This window comes from Pantherophis guttatus, chromosome 1, assembly GCF_059756535.1.
Source record: "Pantherophis guttatus breed Tessera chromosome 1, ASM5975653v1, whole genome shotgun sequence".
NCBI lineage: Eukaryota > Metazoa > Chordata > Lepidosauria > Squamata > Colubridae > Pantherophis > Pantherophis guttatus.
Genome location: NC_142063.1, coordinates 171,774,927 through 171,797,406, shown reverse-complemented (window position 1 = coordinate 171,797,406; position 22,480 = coordinate 171,774,927). Strand labels below are relative to the sequence as shown.

The 22,480-nt window shown below is 40.7% G+C and overlaps 1 protein-coding gene across 4 annotated transcripts in view; it reads right to left on the bottom strand.

Moving 5' to 3' along the window:
* The window catches only part of NRP2 (neuropilin 2), a 207,191-nt gene that overhangs the window by 97,719 nt on the left and 86,992 nt on the right, over window positions 1–22,480 (bottom strand). For all 4 annotated transcript variants that reach the window (XM_034431468.2, XM_034431452.3, XM_034431461.3 and 1 more), the window contains exons 4-8: window positions 21,256–21,486; window positions 20,079–20,234; window positions 18,044–18,213; window positions 15,934–16,089; window positions 1,678–1,822 (exon numbers count right to left, since the gene is read on the bottom strand). In XM_034431468.2, the coding sequence (XP_034287359.2) occupies window positions 1,678–1,822; window positions 15,934–16,089; window positions 18,044–18,213; window positions 20,079–20,234; window positions 21,256–21,486 (858 nt within the window). The remainder of the gene's footprint in view (window positions 1–1,677; window positions 1,823–15,933; window positions 16,090–18,043; window positions 18,214–20,078; window positions 20,235–21,255; window positions 21,487–22,480) is intronic.

The following is a 22,480-nucleotide window of genomic DNA, read 5'->3' as shown; positions in this document are numbered from 1 at the left end:
GTTGAACGGATACAAAACAGCATCTGAGAATGTGAATACAAATTTTGTGTTCCCTAAAATGGTAGCTTTTGATTGTGGGCTACTTGGTAATGAGGTAAAACCTAGTGCCTGATGAGGCTAACAGAACCTTTGTCACAAGGGCGATTTAAGAAGATCACAAACCCAGTATGCATATCCTTGTATTGCTGGGCTGACTCGGACACAAACTTGTGCACCACCCTAATAAATCTTCACATTAAAAAAAAAAAAAAACAAGCTGCAGCCACTGGAATGGGAATTTTCCCACAGAATATAAAGCTTTGATGTAGCAATTTGCACTAGGGCCACAGCAGATAAAGAAAGCTTTAATACCTCTCTCCCTGATTACCATATGAAATATCATTTCCTTTCTCAGCAGCTGCATTTGCATTTTTTAAAGTATGCAGGTTGAAGAAAAATGCATTTCAGGATAATTTAAGGAGACAAATGCACTTTTAGAGTTTCTAAAAGAACACACAGCTTTTAGAAACTCTAAAAATGCAGGAAATCTTTGAGGGGGAAAAAGACTTGTAAACTGGGTTCCTATTGTGATCCTTTTGGTAAGTCTTTTGTGCCTACTAATCAAGTTTCATGGAGAACTTCCCTCCAGAGGCACGGTCTTAGTATAGATAGTCCTTGACTTACAACCAGTCACTTAGTGACCATTCGAAGTTATGATGGATCTCCCTAGGTGCTACTTATGACCTACATTCAATCTGATGGCTTCCCCCTCCCCTCCCCCGTGGTCATGTGACTGCAATTTACAATGTGTGTGTGTTGTTGTTTTTTTGCCAGAAACCGATATTTACTTCTGGTTTCAGGCAGCAAATGCTCATTGCAGACAATGTATTTGCTTAATGACTGCTGCAAAAAAGGTCATAAATTTGGGTATGGACACCTTAACAAGCAGCATAACTTACAACTGTCATTTTGGCATCAATTATGGTCAAAGGGTGAGGACTATCACCTATAAAGCCCTACATGGCTTAGGCCCGGGGTATTTGGCGGACCATCTGCGGCCAGCGACAGCTCCCCATCGCCCAGTGCGTTCCCACAGGGAGGGCCTCCTTGGGATGCCGTCAGCCAGACAATGTCGGCTGGCGACCCCTAGGGAGCGGGCCTTCTCTGTGGATGCACCTACCCTGTGGAATCAGCTCCCCCTGGAGCTCCGGGTGGCCCCTGACCTTCGCTCTTTCCGCCATGGCCTTAAAACATGGCTATTTCGCCTGGCCGGCTTGGACTGAAGGGGTTTTAGAGGGGATTTTAATGGTTTTTATAGTTTTATAGTTTTATTGGGTATTTTTAAAGGAAGGATTGGACTGTATGTGTTTTATTGTTGTGAGCCGCCCTGTGTCCTTTTGGAGATAGGGCGGCATATAAATCCAAATAATAAAATAAATAAATAAATAAATAATAAAGGGAATGTAGTCGGTGGATTAGGCTGGCTTGGTTTGTGGGGGTTTGGGGCTAAGTGATATCTATCCCTTTCCCAAAACTATAATTCTACAGCATCATGAAATAATCTGAAGTGCCCATCTCAGAATATTTCTCTGCACAGGAAGCTACCATAGTTGTGACACTAACAACTAGGTTAGTTTGTAGGGTTGAGCAAAGGCAGAAAACGGTGAGTCTTTCTTAATGCCAGAAAAGGATAGACACCTGTAATTCGGCAGCCGTAGAGCTCCAGTCGAAGAGCGATTCCACTATGCCAAACCTGGGGACGGATCCGCACAAACCGAGTCAGCACTGGAGCATGGATTTTGTTCAGAACCACTTCGGAAGCATCAGTGTTTGCCTGAAATACCTGAGAAAGAGACATTCTCAACATTATACTTGCTTCACTGTGTAAAACTGAACAAAATAAAAAGGAACAGATAGGAAATATGAGCAATTGATTATGTAATAATACAAAATAGTGGAATAATTACTTTTCTATTTGAATTCCTTGCCTTGGTTAAGAATAATTTTCAACTCTGCACTATGTTTAGAAAAAGCATTTTTTTTTCTCCTGTGCAATTGGCAGTGCTAAGCTGGATGGATGAAACTCCATTCAGTCCTACTGTATCGCAACAGCAACTTAAAAATACAATTCCAGACAAATCAATTAAATAAGAACTACTTCTGGTTTTGAACAGACAAATCTGAAGCACCTTGGCTTAATTCCCAGAAGTGCAAGATGTTCAAAACCCTCCTAAAATCTAGATCGGATTTGCCTAAAATAGAGCATGCTAACAAAAATAACTTGAACTACAGATTTTACCCATTCATATTTGAGTTTCAATATTTACAAAGTGGGCGTAAGCAGTAATGATTATTGTCTCCAGTAAATTTTGGCAATGCAGATTCAAATCAGCAAATTAATGTGAAGACTGTTGTTGGTGTACAATGCTTTGGTTTCTCCCATGGAATTATAATCCGTCCAAGAAAAAATGCCAGTCACTTCTCTTCTACGTCCATGTGCAGACAAATAAAAACATTTTAATAAGAATAAGACTTGATGCAACGTATGTTGCAGAATTATTTGAACAAACTCCTGTCTTACCAGATGGTCATAATCCTTAATTACCATATGGACCATTTTTTCCCTTTTCCTTCTACTTTTTAATAGCTCGGGAAAGTAGCAGCAATTTTTGTTTTATCCTTTGTTTAATACAAAGACCAAAAAAAAATTATACAAGAAATTGTCCCCATATTTTCTTTTATTACTTCAATTTATATGCTGCTCCATTTCCAAAGAGTCCAGCAATTTATAATTAACAGCATACCATTAAAACACAGAAAATGGATGGCATAACCATAAAAGCAAAAAGGCCCTGACGTGTCATCATTTGAAGAGCAACATTCCTAAACAGCTGTCTACCAAGCCATGTTCAGGAAGGGGCAGTTCAAATCTCTAGAGGCAGGCTGTTCCAGAGGTGAGGCAAGAGAACATTACTGAGGAGGCTCAAGCATGGGGCCCTTCTACAACTGGAACCCCTAAAAAGGTAGTTCAAATATATCTCACCAGACAACAAGAGAGCTTTTATTGCTGGCGCTGCTGGTGTTTGTAATGTGATATCTGCATTTCAAACAATCAACTTTTCACATAATGTTCTCTTATGCTTTTTTTGGGGGGGGGGAATACAGAAATTTTATATGTATCTTCACATATATCCCTTTGATGTGGCTTAAGTAGACTGCAACCTAACAAACACTGACTGTAAAGTAAAAGTTAAACAATTTAGAGATTAAGAATCCTGGGATTTCAGGTAAGGCATTGTTTGAAGATCCTATGACATTTCCCTCAAATTCCAGGGGAACTAGGATTAAAGAAACAATGCAGATGTTTCCTCTGTTTGAAACAATTTAGTCATCTTGGGGCCAAAATAGTTTGCCAGAACCAATGTATCACGACCGCTGTGGCCGCTGTATGAACCTGTGCTCTGCATGAAAGCAGGGGAGAGCCGTTCTTCTAACACAGAGCGTGAGAAGAAAAGTATCGATGCAAAGCCTTTGGCAAAAGGCTAACCCAATGTAGAACTAATGCCTCTAACCATATACAAGGGCCTCCTTTTGTCACTCAAGAGCACATGCCCAGGCAAGCATCTCAGTAGAGAGGAGAGTGGCAAAAGTGATGATGGCTGCATTCTCTCCAACCATCAGGTCATGCAGCTTGTGACAGCTGGCGGGCGGGGGGGGGGGGCGCAGAGGAACTCAGTACTTCTGAGAACACTCCGTTAACACCCTTCATGCTAAAGTCAGAGCAAGCAGGCAAGGTAGTTAGCATCATTAGCACTTTCTTGCCCTCAGGGTAGCAAAATAGTGGCACTGTAACAAAGAATATATGCTTGTAAATCTGTGCTGATAACAGGTTTAGAGTAGAACAGAAATGCTAAACCAAAAGATGCACTGTGGATCACACTGGCAAGCACGATTGATGTGTTTTTAATATGCGATTTTTATCCCAACAGACCACCCTTTCCCCTATCTTTCCCTTACTCAGCAGTCACCAGATATCCTTTTCCGCAGGAAGTCTGGAAGTATCGGTGTCTGCCGTGAGTGGCTTTCACCTCTGCCAATATCCATATGTATGTGCACGCAGATGTATTTTGATACTGCTATAAAGCATTCCACGTTGAGTCAACCCACATAAGATGACATGTAGCATGTCATCTAAGAATCCAAGACAGGGGAGACCGGGGTGAAATTCACTTACCTTCCCTACCGGTTTGCAAATGTGTGTGTGCCCCGCACCTGCGTGCTTCGCTCGCACACACCATCATCTGTGCATGCGCAAAGCCTTCTGGGTATACGCAGAGACTTAATATTGTCACAAAAAAACAATGTCATGACGTTCACGTGGGTGGGCGGAGCCTCCTGCAGCCGCCACTACCGGTTTGCCCGAGCTGGATAGAACAGGCTGAATTTCACCCCTGGGGGAGATCCATTAGCCTCATTCCTGTCCTTATTCCTTGTTCTCTTCTCATCCTTCTTCAACATTTTTGCAACTTCAGCCTTGGCCCCTTCTTTCTACAAAGTCGTTTCTCTGAAATGGATTTAATTCCTCACCCTTCAGCCACCTCTTCTGTTGACTTATTCCATATGGTGAGTCCTCTTTTCTCTGTTTTGTTTCCTTAGTTTTCACACTAATTTTGATTCAAGCCTCCTTTGTAGTGTGAAAGTTATAGGGGGTTATTCTTATTTGAAGTGGTGTCGTATGCCAATCATTTTAGCAACTTGCATTTTCTCATTTACACTGATGGAACAGGATCAGGAAGAATTTTGTGATGGCATCAACTTTTTCAATCCTTTCTGTACAGCTGATAAATAATCCAAACACTATTTTTTTTCAAAGGAAAGTGTTAACAACCTTCCTGCTCATCACAACTTTAGGCTAAATTCATTCATTAGACACACTATAATTCAGCCAGGTGCCTAATTCCAAACAGATGTGCAAAGTCTGAAGATTCCTCCAGAAACAGCAGGATTTAGATATGTGAAACTGGCAACAAAAATCAAACCAAATGTTCCTATCCCAATTATGCTATTTCAAAGACCATGGAGTATCTATTGTTACCTAGGGCTCCAGTCTCTTTGGAAAAAGAGCATTTTCTTGCTACTGTACTGAGCGTAAGATCCAAACTGAATTACTTGCTGTATTTCTTCCAAGTAAAAGTATCATCTCTTAAATCCTATATAGTGTCAGTCTCTTTGTTGTTCTTTCGAATGGTGCCTTTGCCATCAATTATTGCTCTAAAGATCCCCAAGACAATGTCTTGATCACATTCTTTACTCCCCCACCCCACCCAAGCTGAAGACACAAATTTCTTCACATATCACTGTCCTTGATGCAGTCCGCTCAACTAAGGGCACTTTTAGGCAAAAGGTTGGAAATTACAGATTCAAACTGCCTGATACATGCTCTCCATGTCTCAAAAGACCTGTGTCTAGTCTTATGGTTACTAATCCAATCTGTTCAGAAGGGACTTGGGTATCAGAGTTGATAGCAAAGTCCACAACTATGATCAAAGCACAACTTTCCTTTTTGGTTAAGAATAAACATGATACCCGTGGGTCCATGTTACCTGTATTTGTGGAGCAAAACACAGAATGTGAACAACTGCTGATTGTTGGCGTTTTAAAGTCTGGTTTAATAAGCTGAATCAGGCAACCTCCTGATCTTCCTCTCCCCCGTGCCCCCCTTCCCTTATGGTTGCATACTATATTTGTTGGCAGTTTTCCTATTGTATTTCTTGGCAGTTTTTCTGGCCCCATATGAAAAGGAGGAGGCAAGAGAGAGAGGGGAGGGAGGGAGAGAAAGAGAGAGAAATATTTTCCTGCAAATGCCTCTGATGGTAAAATGTCCACAGCCCAATATAATCTTCCAGGGGTCTTTCAGCTAAAACATGGACCAGAACACACACATCTATTTTGCAATGTATTCTTTTAAGAAGTATTTATCTTCTTTGAGGTGGGGGGGGGAGGGGAATGAGAATCACAGTCACTCCAGGAGGCAGGAAGTGGCTCCTTTCAAAACGAGGATCCAAATGCCTTTAAGAGTAATGCGATGTTTCTTTCTGGAACATTGTACATAAAATGAAATGTTTAAATTGGCTTTTGAAAAAAAATATATACAACTTTGTTATCTAGTTATCAACTTTTTTTGGTTTAAAACCCTCACAGATTAATGAGGAGATAGGTGGAACATAGATGAAAGCCCCTTCAGTAAAGAGATTGATCCTTCCTCCCCAAATGCAGCCACAGGCAGGTAAAAATAATCTAGAAATGATATGAGTCAATGGTACTGGGGTGTTTCCCCTGTCAGTTCCTCTCCAGCTCACCTTTTCAAAATCACATTAATTTGGATAATCAGATGCCACACTGATCAACATAAATTAGTGTGCCAAACAATATGAGAACTGAAGGCTTCCCTATAAACAACCACAGGTTGCCTGTCAAATTGTAATCCAGAAGCAAATTCATAGTCATCCTCCCCTAGTCCTGGCAGCCATCTTTTCTCCCAGAATGTGATTTATAGGAGCAGCACAGAAGAAATGAGGCAGCCGAGCCTAGGGTGGTCTCCTTTTACACCACACTGGGGAAATCTGAAAATGAGACATGAATGGCCAGATTGTAATGCGGCAATATTGTGTCACCTCCAGACTTTTTCATCTTCAGTCTGGTATGAAATATGAATGACTATCATCGAGCTCTGCTTGGTTGGAATGAGCCTTTCTGAAGGAGAATATATGAATAACCACAAAATGCCATCACCTACACTGGGCTGCTAAATCTGATCATCACAGTCTTGGTGTTCAAAGCATAAAATATTAGGATTAGCTTCAGGTTTCTAGCTACCATTTGCAAAAATGCAAATAAACTGAAGAAATCAAGCTGTGGTTCCTTCTTCTGAAATCCTTGCACTTGATCTATTGCAGAAAATATTCTGCACAGGCTTTCATTTTTATTGGAACTAAATGCGAACAGCAAGTTTTTAAAGTCTAAGTAGCACAAAGCAAGATATGCTTTTAAAGGAAAAGAAGCAACATTAAAAGCTTTTAAGAAGTGGCTTTCTTATTTTGTCATTACACACAAGCACAGAATACTTGAACCTCATATTCTTGACAGATATGAAATATTTCATGTCAACAATTCTTTACTTATTTAGCTAATGCAATGTTACTTTACATGGGCTCTCACCAGGGGTGAAATCCAGCAGGTTCTGACAGGTTCTGGAGAACTGGTAGAGGAAATTTTGAGCAGTTCGGAGAATCGGCAAATGCCACCTCTGGCTGGCCCCAGAGTGGGGTGGGAATGGAGATTTTGCAATATCCTTCCCCCCGGAGTGGGGTGGGAATGGAGATTTTGCAATATCTTTCCCCTGCCACATCCACAAGCCACACCACGCCCACCAAGCCACACCCACAGAACCGGTAGTAAAAAAAATTGGATTTCACCACTGGCTCTCACTATATGCCAATACAGATGGTAATTTGTATTGGCATATAGTAATTTTAACACCCACACTCTAGTCTACCAAATTTTCTGTGGATCAATCTTGTATATACTAAGGCAGAGAGTGTAAATATAAATGGAAGAAATTGATAAAAAGGACTATTCAGCTTTGACCTATTAAGCTAAACCTAACCCACTAGCCATGTACTGGGATATGGCAGATCTTTTACTAAGTCCTCTCACTGTAGCTTAAGCAATCTTAAAAATAGCCATTGATGAGCTGCTTTTAATTCAATGGAGCACAAGATGCTTTTGTGAAACCACAGACATGTGAATTTCTATGTCTTTCCACTCAGGCACATTACAATCGAGAAAAATAAAAGACGGAAAGGGGGCCATACAGAAGAATGCCTTAGGGATTGCAGGTTAGGTTTAGGATAACTGAAAGGAATCCAGCCCAGACCTATCTTTTCTTTGAATTGCAACTTTGAATTGCAACAGCATCAGAGATGCACATCCTGCTTACCTTACCCCACGCGTAATCTTTTCCACTAATTCAGATTACCTGACATGTCCAGATGCAGAAAGGTATCAATAATCAAGAAATGCTGATCTGCATTGTTAATTTGCTTAGAGACACCACAAGAGTGTGGAAAACAACATGGCTGGATGTTTTTCTTTCCCTTTTATGCCCTCTGAGCTCCCACATGCTTCCAATTGTCCTCAACTCTAAATCAAATTCATGCTTCTCTTGGTGTTAAAGTGTTCCCTTGTCATTTCATTTTTAAAAGCTGCATTAGTTCCAGTGAGTGTAGAAACCCTGCCAGTTACAGTATCAGAAGTAAAGCCGGGGGAAGGGAGAAAAAGGCTGGCTATGATCCCCAGGAACTTTTACCTTATTTATTTTTAGTGCCGGTTTTGTTGTCAATAATTTGTAAGGGCATAAAAGAGAAAAGGTGATTGTGTTTCTTTGGAAGGGGTGATGGCTTGAAAGACACTTTCTGCGTATGTGGGTGTCTGTATCTGCCTTCTCGGACTCTTAGATTTAGGGCAGGATTATATTACCCTATGGAGTCAGAAAACATTAAGAGGATTAGGAGTTCAGGACTTTTTGAAGGCAAAAAGAAGGAAAAGCTGTGAGATTATCTTTTGACAGAGGGAGAGACTTTCAAATAAGAAGCAGAAAAATTTCAGGCACACACCATCATTCAGTACGAAAGACAATGAAACACTAATCTCAACTTCAGGATTAATTACTATATTACATTAGCCTTCCCAACCTATTACCTTCAAGAGGGGATAGATTACATCTCCCAGAGTTTTTAACCAACATTGCCAGTGAGAATGCCAGAAAACCTTCCTCCGAATACACTGTTGGAGAAGTCTGGCTGCTGATTATATTTGCATCAATTCAGCAATTCATGCAACTAATTGACTTACATGAACAGTGGATTTACACAGAAACATAGTTCGATTTATATGCTTATGGCAGCCTTTCTAAACCAGTCACCTCCATAAACATTAAACTGCAATTCCTGCCCTACTGGTGTGTTCACTGACTATGTTGTTTTCTAAGATATCTGGGAAAGAGGTTGATTAATTTCAACCTAGCAGTTGATTAGAGCTGATCAGCAAACTGGCACTGATGTTATACAGTTTAGCAGATACTACATTGAGAATAACATATAAATTATTAGAACAAATCCCCAACTTGGGTTTTCTTTTGTTAACCTAGAACTTGGATGTTCTGACCTGTCATGACAATTGCTGAGGAATGATGACTAAAGTTGTGTTTTTAGATCTATATGTGTAAAGAACTTACCCCTTTTGATCTGCACCCAGTTTCTATGGCTGGATTTTATTTCCACTGCTATTCTTACTGGGTGAAAGGAGAGATAATGGGAAGAGAAGTGCAGCTCTCATCATTTAGGGTCTACCTTATTTACATGAATAAAAATATTAAATTCCAATTTTAACTTAAAAAGGCAATATTGAATTATCTTTTTCCCAACTCTACACTCCTTTGCTCTAGATGCTTTTCACTGGTTTTTACTTTGGAGGGCCATTTTAGGGAATCTGGGGTTTCAGTTCCTCAGAAGATTTGGAGCACCCCTACACACAGCCTTAAATTAACACAGCAGAGGGATTCCTACAAAATGGAATAAAAAGACACAGAATATAAAAGTCACAATGCAGTAAAATCCTGCTTGGGAGAATGAGCCCACAAGTCTGACCTTCACGTTTTAGCCCCAAGCCGCCATCATCCAGAGATCTCATGGGTTAAATGATGGGAGCCAATTTGCTTTTGCACCCTTGGTTTCCTAGAGCTTGCTTCATCTTGCTACCCTACTTCCCAGTTTTTCTGGGATCCAATACAGATGTAGAAGTTGAGATCCTTCACTAAGAAAACAAAAAGTGGTATAATTTATTTGGACTTCAGTAAGCATTTGATAAAGTGGACCACAACCTTCTCCTTGATAAGATAAAAAAATGTGGGATAGGCAGCATCACCACTAGATAGATTCATAATTGGCTGACCAACTACACTCAATATATAGTCCTTAATGAAACTGCATCTACAAGGAGGGAAGCATGCAGGGGATACCCCAAGGCTCTGTTTTAGGCCCAGTATTCTTCAACATCTATATCAATGATTTAGATAAGGGGATAGAAGGGGAACTCATCACATTTGTAGATGACAGCAAGTTGGCAGGACAGCCAACACTCCAGAAGACAGGCTCAAGATACAGAAGACTTTGATAGACTTGAACACTGGGCCCTATCTAACAAAATGAAAGTCAATGGTGAGAAAAATAAAGTTTTACATTTAGGCAAGAAAAACCAAATGCACAGCTATAGAATAAGTGGCACCTGGCTCAATAGTAGTAACTGTAAGAGGGATCTTGGAGTCCTAGTGGATAATCACTTAAATATGAGCTAGGAGTAAGCAACGGCAGCCATTAAAAGCCAGTGCAATCCTAGGTTGCATTAACAGAGGGACAGAATTCAGGAATGGCTCATTCCTGTTCATATTCATATCATAGCAAACAGTGGTGGGATTCAAATTTTTTTACTACCTGTTCTGTGGGTGTGGCTTGGTGGGTGTGGCATGGCTTGGTGGGTGTGGCATGGCTTGATGGGCATGGCAGGGGAAGGATACTGTAAAATCTCCATTCCCACCCCACTCCAGGAGAAGGATACTGCAAAATCCCCATTTCCTCCCGATCAGTTGGGACTTGGGAGGCAGAGAATAGATGGGGCGGGGCCAGTCAGAATTTTTACTACCAGTTCTCCGAACTACTCAAAATTTCTGCTACTGGTTCTCCAGAACTGGTCAGAACCTGCTGAATATCATCTCTGATAGCAAATGATCAACAATATCACAGTTCATAAATGTTTTAGTCTCATAACAATAGTGGTAAAATACCATCTTTAACACAACCCAGTCCCAGTGCCACTATATAGCCCTTTTCTTCCACCATCTCTCCCTCACAGGTCCATTTGGCAGACTCTTTTTTATGTAGTCTGACCTGTGTGAAAAGTCAAACAAATTAATTTGGAATTAACCAAGTTATTAACCTTATATAGATGATCCTGCATCCATCCTCTGCATCTATCTGCCATTCTATACATGAAAACAATCATATTTCCAAGTGTTTTCTATAATGATATTTCTTACTTTGATCCAGTATGAAAAACTGTTGGATCAGAGCTGCACAACTGATGAGCTCCAAACTAAATGGAGCCCTCCTTTCATATACTGTGAGCCAACTATGAGTTCCCCAGTTCTGTATTCCAAAGCAAGTAGCAAAAATAACTACAGAGTCATTAATGCTGCAGGCAACCTTTTCTTTTGCCTATGCGTTACCAAATCAAGAAGCAGCGCAATGTATACAGCTTATTCCAAAGGAGGAAGAGGTTGGGGCTGGGGAATTTCAGTTGAAAGCCACACCAGCTATCAAATCCCGCCCCCCCCCCGCCGCTCCCCGATCTTCCAGCCCATCACAGTGCTGCTGTGACGATAAGGAGGATAAGCAGTATACAAGAGGAATCAAGAAGCTATTCACAAGCGTTTTAAGTGTTTAAAAAACACTTGTGATTCAGTTGCCTATCAACATTGCTATCATGTGCAGTTCTGTCTATTCTTTTCTCTAGTACATTTCAAAGCACACAAGGGCAAGTTTTGCTTCACCTCTTGGGCCATGGAATTGACACTGAGATTCAGAGTGAACTAATTTAACCTAAGCTTCTGGAAATATGAAAGGAGCTTCTGGCCTTGAAAAATGTCATTCCGTTCTTTGTACATCACACAGTTCTCACATCACACAGCGCTTCCTAAATGCCAGAATGTTAATATGCACATAAAGGTTTGAGTCTGAGAAAAAAAATAAATCTGTGTATGTGTGTATGTGCATGTGTCGATCTACGTTTCCCTCCCTCGCAGATTAAACTCTGACAGGTGCTTTGCATGTCCAAAGACAGTGCAAGTGGGTACAGGAAACGGATGGCACGTGAGGATTCTCGGACTGCCCTTCTCTGCCTTGTACTCTAAGTCCAAGTAGTGACCGTACTTGATATGGGCCGTGGAATTCTGTCAGAAAGTTGACACTGTCAAATGTTCTTTCTCTGCTGATTCCCTTCTCTCAACCATCTTTGGCACCCTAAAGCCTGTCTCCATTTCTGATATATTGTCCCAGTGCTGGCTGGGTGATGCTACCAATTGCTTTGTGCCTGGGAGACTTATCCACTACCCTGCAGCTTCTTTGTCAGGTTCCTGCAAAAAAGGTAAGAGCCGTGATGGAGATGGAAATCACTGGAGATGTTTAGGGGAGCTCCATCACTTCTTGGCAGGTGTTGGTTGCATGGTAATCCCTTTTTATTTTCTTCCCCTTCTTCTGCCCTCAAATCCAGTATTGTTTTCTGGAGAAAGAAAAGGATACAGCTGTCCCCAACTGCTATACACTCTCATTTATCTTGTTTCCTCTCCTCTTCCTAAAACCTATTCACATCCCTTGGCTTGGGTGCAGTTTCAACCCTGACAGCAGCGGGAGATTAAAAATATGCTAGCCTTCAAATTCTCCCTGCTTTTTCCCATCTTTCTCTCTCTGTCCCCCCATCCCTCCCTCCCTCCCCCTCCCTCTCCCTCCCTCTCTCTCTCTGTAAAAACTGCAAGTAAGGATGGTGAACTACTTTATTTTCTGGAAAAAAATACTATCGTTCTTTTCAAACTCTCTTACAAGCTTATTCTTCTTTCTTAGCTTCCTGGACATGTGGGCCTTACCAGACGTGTTGATAGCACCATTAACTTTGGATCTCATTCACCCTACCAAAGGATTTGACCGTCTTCTTCATCTTCTCATCTTCCCCTTTTCTGTACCGTCTAACATCAAATCAAGCTGCAGCAGAATTGACAAATTTATTTGGCACAGCATAATTATTTCAGCCTGAGCCATGGAGTTTCTGCAGGAAACCAGTCTTGGAATACTAAGGCTACAGCATCAGTTTCTATCAGGAATTTGTACACACCTGGCACCTGCCCAGGAGAAAGTTTCCTGCACAATATTTGGAATATAAAACCTGCATTGGCATAAAATTAATGTTTGAGGCAACTTTCACACTTTAGCCTTCATTATTCATAGAGAATCCAACTTTCTGAGTTTATTTGCTAATTTATTTATTCATTAGATAGATTTATATTGAGTCTTTCCAACGCACTTTGAAAATTCAAGGTAATTTAAATAATTTAAAATTGGTAACATCTAGCAAAAATTAAATGTTGAAAGCATCTAAAGCAATGGAACCAGAGATTATAAAATACATAAAAGTAATTTTAAAAACTAGTGTAATGTCAATTGCCTATTATAATTTTATCAAGATATAAAGTAAACAGATTGAGAAAATATATGTGGAGTGTGTACAATGCCAGTTTTATCACACCAACCCTCTTCTCATAAGCATTGCTTTAACCCCTTTGCACAGTGCAAGGAATGATCCAGAGGGGACAAGCTCACAAGTCTGGCTGAACATACTTAGAAATCCTCCCGGTTGTTCATAATCCCCATCATGCAGGCTTCCCAAATATGAATGCATGGCAGGTCGAGGGAGGACAGGAAGCAATCCTAGTTATATTCAACCAAATACAGAAAGATTCCACCTTTCCCTGGGCAAGGCCCTCGAGTGTGGAATCACAGGCATACCCATGAGGACATGATCCCTGCCTTTCCATGCCACACTTCCTGAGAACCTATAGGATGCTTATATTTCTGGATTAATGTTAACAACCATTTTAAAAACCTTTAAAAACCATTTACATAACTGATGCTCCTAGCAAACAAGCTTGTACTATGCTAAATCAATAGAATGAGATCAGGTGATACCAAAGTCTGCTCAAAAATAGCCTCACGCCTCAATTTGTTGTGAATGTCATATTTACCAAATTCAAATTCAGGGAATTTATTGCTTTTTTTTTCTTTTCCTGAACACGATTTTTAATTGTTCTCCATATGCATGACCACTGCAGATACATAAAACATTTCTCTCTGAATCCTGCTGGAAAGTTGGCTCAGGTTCAGCAAAAAGCATTTGGGCATTACTAAGTAAAAGGAAGCCACAGCAACGCAGAGAGACTTAGGTTCCAGTGGGTGGAAATTAAAGGAACCCTGTCCAACCCCCTCCTCTCCAAGCCTCCCGAGATCTCAAAGGTCCCCCAATTGAAGGATCACATTAAATCCAAGGAACACAAGGAACTGGAACATCAATGGACCATAGAAAGAGAAAGGCAGTCTTGAGGAACATGAACTGAACAAGTAGTTCAAATGTCCTCAACTGCTCTCTAGGCTTTTTTGTTGTTGTTGTTTGGGGGGGAGGGGTGGCTAACACCTCAACTGGAAGAAAACAGTCTGCTCTGGCTTTCTTTTCTTGTACTGGCTGCAAGACCAGTTCTGGGCAGGCCTGGCACTTTTCAGAAGTAGGAAAGGGTAGCCTGTCTCTCTTGGAGAAATAGGAGAAACCGTGGCACCATTCCCTTCAGACAACTGACAAAAGACCTCCCTCTCACCTGAAAGCAACAGTTTAAATGGGCTTCTTTGTCATTTCCCTGACAATAACAGAGAAGAGATACACAGGGGGTGGGGGTGGGGGTTGGAATAGATAAGCACCCGTCTCTCCTGGAGGCAGCAACTGCTTTAGTGAGGGTTTCATGGGGAAAAAAAGAGGAGGGATTTTTCCCCTTTGACCTAAGGTAGCTCACTGTTCTGCAGCACAGCACTGAGGATTAATTTAGAAGTGTCTCCAAAGAAAAAGCAAAGATCAGTGGCAGCTCCCTGTTGGTTGTCCCCCCATCCCCGCAGTTACAGCTTTATTAGACACAGCTGTGCTCCACACTGATATCCCTCTGGCACACCTGCCCAGGGCACAAAAGAAGGGGCTTACTTCCCTCCCTCCCCTGCCCCAAATCCCCATTGAGCACAGACTATGCATTCAGAGGTGGGAAGATCAGGGAGGGTCAATGCAGCTGTATTTACAGGCAGGCCAAGTACGGACTCAGACACCCCCCCCCCATGCATCGCTGCCAGCCAGCACTGCGGCTACAGTCCCCTTATCCCTGACAAACCAGATTGCTCCTTATTATTTATGGTTTGGCTTTATTCTCTAGGACATCATGATCCTCTCTCAGGATTTGTGCCCTTTCATTTTCCAGGCTTCAATAATTCCTGAAGTGCAGCTTCATGTGGTTTTGTGATTGTTAACCCAGCATGTGGATGAGGCTCAGGCCATTAATGCTCAATGAATCTTGTGTACTAAAACATAGTCTGCAAGACCATTTTCTCCTTCATTGGCAGTCAGAAAGCACACTGCAAACTCTCCCTCCACTGAGCAAGCTATACGCTCACCAGAGTGTGTTTTCCAAAAACACACTTGGTATCACACCAAATTTGCTCCTCCTCAAGCTCTGTTTGGGACTTGATTGATTTCACAGCATTCTCTGTTTTATTTCTGCGTCTTCTCTGGTCTACTACAAAACTGCAATTTTCCTTGGGATTGCTGTGGCTGTATTTGTGGATGGGCTCAACTGGTCCTTCCTTGTCTTCATTCCAATGGATGTTCAAGCACAGGGTTCATGGCCCTCAACTCCTCAGAACTTCTCTCCCCTCCCTCAATCCAGCCACCATCACAACTACAGTCACACTATTGGGAAGAACGGATGCATAACAGCCTTTTCTCCTTCCCAATTCATAAAATCTTTCAAAGGCAACAGAAAGGCAATCAGATTACTGGAACATTTCAAGATTTGCCCACTACTTCAACATGTTTCAAGAGAGAAGAAAAATGACTTGGGAAGAGAATGTCATCTTTTGCATCTTTTGATGTAAGCTGAATGAAATGCCAAAGATTCCTTACAGATTTGAGATCTTCCATTCCACTATCAAGATAAATTTTTGAAATCTGGAATTATTTAAAGAAAGGAGAAGAAGCACTTACTTTGTGATTTTTGCCATGCCGGTACATCATCCAGTCTTCTCCATTTGTGCTGACCTCCAGTTTGTATGAGCGAACATAGTATCCATTTTGTGTTTCTCTGGAAATGGCGCCCTGAGTAGCAATGGCTGTGAGCACTGTCAGAAAGCGAAGATCCACCTATTGTAGGAGCAGGGGATGATGACAGAAGAAGATTAGCAACAACAGACTTACTCCCATTACCTGAAACATTTGAGGTTCTTTCAGATATAATATTCTTGTGACACTTTAATGAAACTGAATGAAAATGCAGACCAAGATGAGAGAGAATTAGCAAGTTACTGTCATAAAAATGTAATGAGCCCATCATTCTACTGTGGGATGCCTTCCAGTTGAACCCCACAGAGAGATATCAACAACATACACAAGAAGCCTATGGTGCTAAGTGGGTTCCTCAAAATAGCCCATGCTGGGCTGTAGTTGCTTCAGGAGTATGTGTCTGACAATCAGGATTGGTGCTCAGCTAATATAAATTAGCATAACAATAACTCAATATTAATAGATCCCTCTGATGCAGCTTCAGCATTTGCCACTGGCCATGTCTGGAGTTCCTATTCTATCTAAATGCTGTCCCAGTATAAGAAGTTAATAGGATCAATTTTCAGCTGAGTTAACATTCCTAGATGCAGCAACATGTGAGCCATAGAAGGAAATGTTTTCAGTCTGTGGTTTTGTTACAGCTTCCAAAATTGAACTAGAATAGCACATTTTGGAATTGCCTCCCCAGCTCGTCTCTTTCTTGTTGGATTGGACTGTAAACATTTCTAGGATAAAATCTCACTAGGATTTTCACAAAATATTTGGCATAACTGTGTCACAGCCTTGGTTGCAAGCAATAATAATAATAATAATAATGTACTGCAGCATTCAAGTGCAAACATTTTTGAGCATAAGCAGGCTGAACGCTCCCTTAGCAGCGTATCATTAGTCTTACAGAGTAGAACCTCCCAATGTTTTGCTATGTCAGTTGCAGATTTCAGTAGTGAGAAAGGAATTTTTCTAGTTCGGGAAGGATATGCTGAGCTTGGTAAAGGATTTTAAAACTTTGATTCTGCTGTTACTGAAGTCAAATAAATCCAAACTTAAACCACAGGCTGTTTATCAACTGCATCATCTGTAGAGGCCAATTTATATTGAGGAGGGATGATTTTCACTCATAAGTTGAAGTTATGATGTTCACTTCATGCTTTTCAGAGATGTTCAATGGGTCTGATTCATGCAAGATCAATCTGCCAGCCCAGCAATTTAGAATTGGGCATCTATAACTAATGAGGACCTCTCTTTTTTTCCCCCTCTAATGGCAAGTGCCATCTAATACTTCCCACTGCAATCACCAATTTTGCCACCATCTGTTGGTTCGATGTAGGCCCTGTTAGAGCATTGTTTTCACACACTCTTACTGAAGTTTCCATTTGTTGAACATTGAAATCCCCCAGAAGAATAATATTATTCTACTTATACCGGTTCAACACACATGAGAAAGTCTCTCTCTTTTAGATCGCTGCAGAATCAACAAGGCTATAAGTGGTAGCGTGCGTCCTCCCCACTCTCTCCCTCTCCCTCTCTGGCCTCTGGAAAGCCCATTAAAGTTCAGGGGGCACCAGGTCAAGCCAAGAACTTCTGCAGGAATGTTAACAGCCCCAACAGTTCATGAAGACAGAGAGTCACGTACCCTTTCCCAAACAACAGTTCAAGCCTTTTTCACAGCTCTCAGTTTGCAGTAAGAGCAACAAAGACCCTACAAGGCTCATGTTCTAAGGTTGATTTAACAGCAGGGTAATCCATTTGGTTCAAGGATAAAATACACACATGAGCTGTGGGGGAAGGGGGAGAACATAAAGGTCTAGGGGACAGTCCTAGCCACGACATACGATGTGTCTCAGCAAATGGAAAAATAAAATCCAAGCTTTTTAGAGAAAAGAATGCCAGTTGAAGATTCTGGGTTTTTTTTTTTTTTTAAAAATTGACTAAAGAGTCTGGTAACTGGCAGGAAGCCTGATACTATAGCTTCCCAATCTTTCTACATGGTATAGGTGTCATTACTCTAGGCTATTGTGAAAGAAACTGAAAATACCTGCAGGAACTCTTTATTGCTATCCACATTAGGAGTCCACCCATTATCATCACTGTTGAGTCGGCTCTGTTGCGGAGTCCACCTGCCATCAGAGTATGTAGAGGAAGCTGTGATTTGCTCATTGGAGATCCGGCCAGATTCCATTCCCAGTGGACTGTTGCACTGGAAGTCTAGAAAAGGTAGAAGAATATGAAACTGAAGAGAAACTCTTCTACAGAACTGTGGGTTCCACTCCTAAATGAAACATTGGCATCAACTGCCTCCCAACATCCTATCAAATCAAATTGTTTATGGCTGCTGAAGCACAGAATTACCTCTACAGATCTATAAATTAAATATCAGCATTCAGAAGAAAGGATACAGGGCCCAATGAAATCCATTTTCAATTGTGATGCAACTACTGCAGAGAGAAAATTATAGAATTTTGCATGAAAAGCTGGGAATTTTGCACTTTGCAAGTGAAATAAATATTGTGAAAGTCTCCAGAGCTGATTATCGAACCATCTCTAATAAAGAGCTTTTCTGCAGCATACATACCTGTCTCTTTTTATTGTTTTTGAAATTTGTTTGACATTGTTTTTGTTCTTATAGTAAAGAAAGAAAATTAGATCAAAACATCCATAAGCAGACTAATTTTGTATTGATTATAGCTTACTTTTAATCATAAATCCCAAACAAGAAGAAATGGAGGAGGAACAAACAGAAATGTGGAACTCTCCTCTCTTTGAGGATATTATAGGTAGGCTTGGGTCATCTCTGGGTCTTTCTTTCTTTCTTTCTTTCTTTCTTTCTTTCTTTCTTTCTTTCTTTCTTTCTTTCTTTCTTTCTTTCTTTCTTTCTTTCTTTCTCTGAACTGTGCCTGGGGTCCATTTCAACATTAATCCGCTCCATTGCAAATTGGTTTTCCTCTGTCTATGTGGAGGGAAGGTGCTAAGGACAAGAATGAAAGCTGTAGGCCTTCCAGAGGTCTCCATCTTTGATGCCCATTCTTAACACTTCCAATAGGTTGAATTTCCCACCCTTTCTGGCCAGCAGATGATCTGTCCAAGAGCGGGAATGAATTTCCTCCTGTTCTGCTTGGACAAGCTAATAGTTGTTGTCGAAACAGAGAAAAAATGCAATTTCACAGGGTTCTGATACAAACACACACAGCTGCAATCTATCAGTTAGCTTGTTCAGGCACAGCAGGAATCCTGCCAGACTGTGTTCCCACTTGGTTTAGACAAACCAGGCGCTGGCCTGTCCAGGAAAAACAGGAGTGAGTTCTGAGAATAGCCCTCCTTTGAGTGTGCGAGTCCCTCCCAATTTGTGATCCCTATCATATTTATTCATGATATCTGGTGATTGCAACCACAGTTTGAGAGCCTACGTTATTACACTCTAAGGCAGCCAGATAGTGTCCTTGCTCTCTAATTCCAAGAAAATGCTGATTGAGGCCTTAGTTTTCCTAACAGGACTGGCAATGTTCACGTTTATCATAGAAAATGCAGAAGCCTTGCTTTTAAGAGAACTAGAAGTTCCATATTGTGTTTTCCATTTTCTAAACATGTCACAAGAGTAACAGAATATCACACATATGAAAAAGAGCTGAGATCTTACAAAAGACAAAGAATCAATTGGTAACGTTTGAAGCATTCAAATTCCCGAATTCTAATCATAGCTTCAAGTGCCTTCCTATACAAACAGTTGAACCCAAGTCTAAACTGTCTCATTTTGAAAATAAAATATTGAGATTTTACGTTGTACTTAGAGTTTCTACAGCACTTTCAAATACTGGCACTGAAGCTTTGATCTTAGTTCCAATATCTCACCATTTGGGGTAGAAGGACAAAATGTAATAGAAAACCAAATTTAAGGGCTCTAATGAAATTCAAATTCCAAATCTCAGCTATCAGTGCTAAAATTATTGAAATGTTACTTCTCCCCTCTAAATGTAAGGATCAGAAAAGATATCCCAAAATAGATAAATTCTAACTACACTGTAGGTCTAGAACAGGTCTTGAAAATACTTAGACTGAACAACCTGCCAACTTACTCTCTGGTGCCTCCTGCTGGACCAAATAATAGCGAGCAGAAAAGCCATCTTTAGCCACAGCCAAATCTGTGTGGAATGTGAGGGATAAGATGCCAGTAGTTGAGTGGATCTCTGAAAGAGTTTTAGTGCCACAGTACCTGCCAATCAAGGGTCCAACTGCAGAAGAGATGAAAGAAAAATACTATTTACCATCTCATAGGCATGTTCTCTCTTTGGTTGGAAAAATGACATAGACAGTTGAAGGAATAAATATGTCAACCAGATAAAATGAAACATTATAAATGTTTTTTAAATAACAGCCTTAATATGTATTATGCCACAGATTTGCAGAAGCTTTTCTTTATAGGCAAGTATTGAAATAAATAAACCTTTGCATTTCACACGAGTTGCTTAAAATGCCTACCTTCAACATTGGTTCACAATGTTAATAGGACAGCTTTTATCATTTCAAACTGCATCCTAATTGATGAGTGATTTAAGATAAATAACTATAGAACTTACCTGGAAGTAAATCCTACTGATCAGAATTTGACATCTGAGAAGAAAAGGCATATGACTACACAGTAACGTATCTATTGTGTATCTGTTCAGTCCCCCACACCCACACCCTAATAGATATTCACAGAAAACAAACAGGAATTTATGTACTTGTGAAACAACTAATTTAGAGCTATTTATATTTTTAACACATGCATTGTTTCCCTGACATGTAAATCACAAATGATGTGTTAATAGAGAATATTTTTCAGCCCCTTTTCCACAAAAAATTGTTGTGATAGTTATATGCAGAACTTTGCTGCAAGCAACTAAGTGTAAGTTTTTTTAAAAAAAAATGTTGTCCTTTTTTTCTAACTAGAAGTTCAGGATTCTTCAGGAGTTGAAAGATTTCAATTCCTCATCTAATTATATAAATCAGGTTACTCTTCTCTAAAGTGATTTCACTGTCGCACCAACTCAGAAAGGCAGACATTCAAGTGTAAGAGACAAAGAGATTTAATTTCCCTTCAGAGTTGATTCCTTTCTAAGAACAAAGCAACAATAAATGAGATTGCACAAAGCAATGACAATATTAGCAATTTATGACTGTCACATAATTCTTCAGTCTCAAAGTGAATTGTTCGCTTGACATTGGCCATCCAGAGAAGAAAACCACAGCATTGCATCTTTTAGTCCTTACCTTGAGGAATACCATCCCAGATGTCCAGCCAATCATATTTACAATCTCCCTCTCCGACTTGCAGAGGGTCATGCTCTAGGTCAAATGTTAAAAACTGAAGGACAATCTCCATTTTCGGCTTGGCCATGATTGTGAAGGCGCAGTCCAAATTGTGTGGATACTTATCGGGGAAGCCTGGGGATTCAATGGTGCCGTTTGAACTGGTGAAGTTTCTAGAACAATCTTCAGAGCCTACAGAAAGAGACAAGAAGGCCAAGGCCTCGCATTAACCTCATCATTAGCCACTTCCCTTACCATAGCCAGGCTGTGCTATGTTATTCATAAGCATTCTTTTTAAGCACTTAATTCCCTCATGCAGAAAATTGCTCCTGCCTTGCAAAAGTATTAATTATTAATATCACTGTCCCCATTTCATTTTCCATCCAAGTGGCAATTCTCAGGAAATAACACCTGCAGACTAGCAGCTTAAGCCTTGAAAAATGCCACATCTTCAACAATGACTAAGTTAAGACTGCTTGGGAAAGGAAGGACATGTGTGAAGGGTTCTGGTGAAAAGAGAAACAGAGCTGCCTTTCTCCCTTCATCCACGGTAATCATCAAAACTGAAATGCCAGTTATTTCTATCCTCAAGGAATGCCTTTCTAACTGCCAGCCGTGGGGACAATATTACCATTTATTTAGGGATGACCCCAACACTGGCCCTCATTGTGCCTCAGCAGCTAAGTGCCTTCTATTTTTTGCAGAGCAAGGTGCCTTAGGGAGAAGGAGACTGCATTCTCTTCAGGCCATGATTGCATTAAGGCCATCGCTCTGGAGAGAACAGACAATCGACAATTGAATTCTCTAGGCTTCGGGTCACTAAGATGAGGGAAGTGGGTAGAGAATGTTATAAGCCCTCTGGTTCCACAACTGTAGCAGAAGGTTACCTTTCACCACTCTTGCGCCCTTGGCTTTTCCAAGGAAAAGTTAATACAATTCCCACGACCATTCTAACAATTTGCATGGACTTCTGCTTCTCTTGAAGAAACAGGGCTGGACTTAAACACACAGGAGCAAAGAAGCCTATGGAAATCTATTTAAATCTATTTAAATCGATGCAAAATATGTGAGAATTAACTGGATGATATAAATTTAACTCCAACAGCACTGATTCAGGCATCTGAAAACAAATCATCAAATCTGTTAACATTACTGACCAACAAAGTTTGCGAGTGTGTTTTGAACA